Raw genomic sequence first — 5,725 nt, 5'->3', positions numbered from 1 at the left:
TATTTAGAAAATTATACACAGTTTTATACTCTCATTATCTCTTATAAACCTACACGAGGCCATCATAATTTGGTTATCTCTACTAAAAGCCTATTTAGAATCATATCAAACTCTTATCCACTATAAAAACTGCGTAGAAAATAATTAAAATACAGGTTTTGTGACAACCCTTGTGTTTCTGGATTTCAGAAGTAAAAAGAAAACCTAAAGTCTAGTGTCCTTATCGCCCTAACTAAGTATTTATCTTAAATGTTCTGGCAATGTTCAAAGTGTTTGATATGACCGACTTCTGCATCCGCTCAAGTACACCCCGCGATCTCGCTCCTATTAGTTTCCTCACCGACTTCTCTAGGTGTTTAGAATAACCACCCAATACGTCAATTATTACGTTGTACTGTTCAACCCTGTAACCATTGTATCTCTGCTTCAGCTCCCACATCGTGGGACCATACTTGAGCGTCTTTTCCTCATCTTTCTTGGCTCTATTCTCAATCCATGGGCACCTCATTTCAATTGTGTAAACTTCTTTCCTCTCGTGGCTGACAAGACGCGCGTCTATCCGATTTGCTCTTACTTCGTTGTGCTCTGCATAGATGGGAATATCCCAAAACGCTTCACTCGTGGTGTTCTGGTAGGCTGGTTTTGGCATCGCCGGTGAGTACCATGGTGGAACCTCTTCTATCAACTCATGCTCTCGGAGGAGCTCAGAAAACAGAATCTTCAAGGCGGCATTATGCCTGTATAGGTACTTGGTTTGTGCCAGGGAGGAACATCCAGCCAGTACATGTGCAACGCCCTCAGCTACCTTCCCACATAACCTGCATAGGACTTCACCGTCGGTGGAGGTTTGTGTCTTTTCCTTTGTGTAGAGCTTCGTAGGTAACAACTGCTCATATAGCTCATACATGCCCGCGATGGTATATGTAGGGCATGTAGCCCAACCTTTTAGCCATGCAAAGCAGCTGGTTATCCTTAGGCTATCATCGTCCCATCTGATACGGAATAACTTTCCTTGCCACCTTTTTTCTTTAGCGATCTCCAAGAGCTGCATCTCTCGAGATTTCTTCAGCAGATTCCCAGCTCTAGCTGCAGTCACCACCTTTCCCTCCGTTGTAGCACACACGGGATTTAGGATATCAAGCTGAAGTGTGATGTTAAGTTCTTCAGCGTACTTGGCTGCTTCCTTTACAAGCGACTGGTGACCTGATGCCATGGCGTGTTCTTCAAATTCTCTAACTGCTCCCACAGTATGGTCCGAATTCTGATACAATTTCAGTAGCGATTTGATTTTAGTGATCTTATACTCGTGTTCGACTGATTGCAGGCCTCTACCCCCTTTCTCCCTCGGTAGATGTAACAAAGAAGTTAGGCTAGCTGGGTGCTTGCCACCGTTCTCAACTATGATCTTCCGAGCTGCTCTGTCCACACCTCTTAACTCTGATAGAGACCAATGTTGTGTCCACATTAAGTACCGCAGCACCGGGAGTGCATACTGATTAGTTGCCTGTACACGGTTACAATCAGACAGGGGGCTGGACCATATAATAGACATCCTGCGTAGATACTCTTTAGCTGCACACGCTAAAGCCAGCCTTTCATCCTGCCGAACGTTCTCCAGAACCCCCAGGAACTTGCAGTGTTTTCCCTCCCGAAGAGCCGTGATGGTAGTTGTCTCGTCCATCCTCATACCAGACTCGTCTAACACTTGGGCTCCTCTCTTCACGTGTACCACTGAGCACTTTTTCTGATTCCAGTGAAGGCCAATATCCTGCATCGCTCCTCTAGTTTCCTTCAGCACTCGGTTCAGCTTGCTCTCGGAGACAGCAAAGACCTTCAGGTCGTCGATATACAGGAGATCGGTGACTTTGACTCCTACAGGCTTGCATAACCGGTATCCCTCAGTTGCCTGCAGGCGCCACGCTACTGGGTTCAGGCACATTGTAAACAATCTAGGACACAAAGCGTCCCCCTGGGGTAGCCCCTTCATGAACCTTATTTTTCTGGAAGTCTCTCGCCCTTGCCTTGTTGTAGCTACTACTTTTAGTATTCCAGCTCGCACACAACTTGCGTGTGACCTTACCCAGCCAGATGGGAAGCCTGTCCACGTCAGTCATTGCGCATAGCCAATCATGGTCGACGGAGTCGTAAGCCTTGCGCACGTCAATCCATGCCATGCTTAAGTTCCGTTTGCCTCTCTGGCAATCCAGCATTACTGCTCTATCGATTAGCAAGTTATCCATCGTACCAAAACACCCTGATTTCGCTCCTCTCTGCTGGCCTTCCATCAGGCCATAATGTTCAAGGTGTTGGTCCACAGGTGCCAGGAGGCAAGATGTAAACCACTTATACATGTTATTTAGACAAGTAATAGGCCTTTGATTTTCACTCAGGAAATCGCCTTCTTTCGGAATGAGGGAGGTTTTGCCTTCAGAAAACCACTCGGGGTAATCTTCGTCGCTTTTAGAAACGCTTTTATTATTATTATTATTATTATTGTTATTATTATTATTATTATTATTATTATTATTATTATTATTATTATTATTTAGAAATAAAGATTTTATAGTTCTCAAAAAGTCCTCCAAATTTAGAACAATCAGGACATCATGAAACTCTATTATTTCCGAACACTTAGTTCGAAAACTTGAATTTTTTACTTTATAAATTTGTACAGAGAAAGTTTTTCATTAATGCTCACGGAAAAATGTATGTGTTTCAATTGCACTGATTTGGTCATTAAAATCTTTGTTGAGAAATCAGAAATCTATGTTAACAGCACACACCAGGGCCAGTACTCCTTAGTATCTGGCTAGAAATATTCTTCTACTTTTTCCTCCGGCCGCCCACCAGCCAGTTGATGATGGTCTGTCTCTTGCTTTATTAGAGAGCTTATGCATGCGCGTTTTTAAGACGTGGACGGCAACCGGAAGTGAGGGTTGTCCAATACACACGAACTGAGTCGGGTCGACTTTTTGGTGAAGACGACCTGTCAAGCGGAAAGTCAGGTCGTGGTGTTTGCGGAAGTAAAGTAACAGGAAGTTGCTATTTGAAAGAAAGTCGAGGTACTCTGAAAATGGTGACGGTTCGTGACGACCCGTCTAGTTCGTGACGGGCCGTCATTTGAAAAAGTCGACCCGACTGTTGGAAATGTCAGGTGGTGAGAGACTTAAAACAAATCGTGTATTTGTGAAGATACTGGAGGCTTTGAGGCCAGCTGAAAATGTTGACGGGTCGTGACGACCGTGACGTGATGGTCATTTTAGCGTTGATTACGAATTTTTGGATGCAAAACTAAAATTTTCTGCATTTTATCTGCTTTCTTGGACCTAAATTCGACCGAAAACTGATGAGGCACGAATATTTTTAGATTTTTAGGAATAATCGGATTAGCGATCAATGCGTAATGTGATAATGCGATAAAAGTGTCAAATTTACGACCCGTTGCTAACTGCAACGGAAGCGATCGCATTACGAATAATTAACCTCTGTTTGTTAAAAACCACCCAAATAACCGATTTTTCGACGGAAAATTCTTCCCAGAGGATAAAACTATTCACTGGACATGTAATAAAGGTAAATATGTTCGAGCAAAAGCGAAAACAAGCGAATATGTTGAGGGAAAACACAATTATGTGAGATCAAAGGAACATGTGGTGAAGACACGCAATTGCATCGCTACGAAAATAATCTTACCTTTTCAACGATTTTAACGCTTGAAATTCCATCCAATCCACCTGGTCTAGTCTTTGAATTCACTATTATCGCTGCCCTACGAATCTTCAGTGTTCTACATAACAGCACACTTGGTAAAAGACGGCTCGACAGGCGACAGATTGTTGTCGAAGTCCATTACTCGTCGCTTTTAAGATTCCACCGCCTGTCTTGTTCAGCATCCAATTGATTTACCATAATTAAGCTTCATAAGGGTATATTTTGTTCAAAGATCCACTAAAACGCCATTCGCGTTACATGAATTTCGACGCCATTGCCGGTTAAGTTAATCGTTCTACTGTGTCCACAAGAGACATCTACGCATTTCCCACTACCCTTCTCGATCCTAAGAAAATACGCGCAGAAGGCTCTATGCACAAAGACACCACTTAGCAGGGGAGTGACAGGCAAGACTTTTACCGACACCGGAAAATAAAAATAATAAAACGGAGAAATCTACCCATTTTCCCACTGGGATTGTCATACGGGATTGCCATACGGTAATGAATTGTTATGCTGCGTTCTTCCAACAGATTAGCATTCCGTTTTTCATGAAGAGATTAAATCTGTTAACGACTTCGACGCGTTTAGGTGATTAATACTGGGCAATAGTTTTGAAGTTCTTTATGTGCTTTTGTCTGTTTTGTAGCAATAGTGCTGGTTTACGGTTTATTTGTGGATTTTCTGCAACGTGAATGCATAATTTCTTGACGCCGGACTTGGGGTGGAAAATGCGGGCCGTTGTTTGTACATTTTTTGTGTTTTAATGAGTGCTGGTGTGGAAGGGGTTTTTTCAACGTAACTCTTAGAATTCTTACATGATAGAGTAGGGTAGTAGAATTTTAAGTCTGACTTTTCAAATTAAAGATAGAACCGCAAGTCATTAGGACACGGTGTTAGTGCTGGTGACTTTGTTAAGCTGAAAGCAACTAAAAATGCTGCTATAATTGTCACTTTGTTCTTAGATAGGAAGTAATGATTTTGCAAATATCATTGCTTCTGTGTGAAGGATGGAGTTGTTGGGAAAGAATTTGCCCAGCATTTTTGTTTCCGTGTTAGCAGCCACTTTCTCGTTGCAGTATCATAGGAGTTGTCGTTCGGCTTTAATATACAGTAACTGTTTTCAAGTGAAGCTATGACCCTCGCAGTTATGAACGCAATTTTTGCAATTGCGTAAAGATGCCTGAAAAATTCAGGACTTCAACGGGGTTGGAATCCGTGACCTCGCGATACCGGTGCGATGCTCTAACCAACTGAGCTATGAAGCCACTGACGTTGGGAGCTGGTCATTTGTGGGTTCCAATGTTCCGGTGAGGAATGAATCAATGATGAAATGATATATGAAATCAGGGGCACCCATGCAACGAGAATAAAGCTCAAAACCACTTTAAAATACCATTTTTAAACGTATTTTAGTATTTAAACGGTAGATATAGGCGACTTGATACTGACCAACTTACATGATTTCTATGATGATCCACGTCATTTTCCGCCGTTCGGTCTTTCAGACCATAATACCATAGCAGCACAACCAAGGACTCGTGTTAGCAGTCGCTCAAGAAAGTATGTATTCAAGCGTGATATGCGAGCAAGATGCAAAGCCGAAATGGGAAGATTCTTAAGCAGTATGGATTGGCCTAGTCTGTTTACCTCCTTTGAAAGCTGCGAAGACATGCTACGCATGTTCTGTGAAACAATTCATGCTGGTCTTGACCTTCTCATACCAGTCAAGAAAGTTCGCGTTTGTTCATCTGACGCCCCGTGAATGACACAGCATTTAAAATCACTAATTCTGAAAAGACAAAAAGCTTTCCATAATAAGGGCCCCAACTCACTGCAATACAAGCTGTACAGCAATGTTGTAAACCGTGAGAGGAAAGTATGTAAATCAAATTTCTACAAGCTTAAAGTTAAGAATATGAAGTAGTAAAACCCAAGGGTGTGGTGGAAAGAAGTTAAAAGACTATGCGGAGCCTAACAACATTCAAGCGATCTGATCAGCCAAATTCATGCT

General features: G+C 42.4%; 1 protein-coding gene across 1 annotated transcript; it reads right to left on the bottom strand.

Annotated features, from left to right (window-relative positions):
- Window positions 1-232: 232 nt before the first annotated feature.
- On the bottom strand, window positions 233-1,939 carry LOC138046692 (uncharacterized). Its single transcript, XM_068893285.1, has one exon. The coding sequence runs from the start codon at window positions 1,937-1,939 to the stop codon at window positions 233-235; it is 1,707 nt and encodes a 568-aa protein (XP_068749386.1).
- Between the last annotated feature and the right edge of the window lie 3,786 nt (window positions 1,940-5,725).

The sequence above is a fragment of the Montipora capricornis genome, chromosome 4 (assembly GCF_036669925.1).
Source record: "Montipora capricornis isolate CH-2021 chromosome 4, ASM3666992v2, whole genome shotgun sequence".
Lineage (NCBI taxonomy): Eukaryota > Metazoa > Cnidaria > Anthozoa > Scleractinia > Acroporidae > Montipora > Montipora capricornis.
Note: the sequence above shows the minus strand (reverse complement) of the source record. Positions and strands in the feature narration are given on the sequence as shown.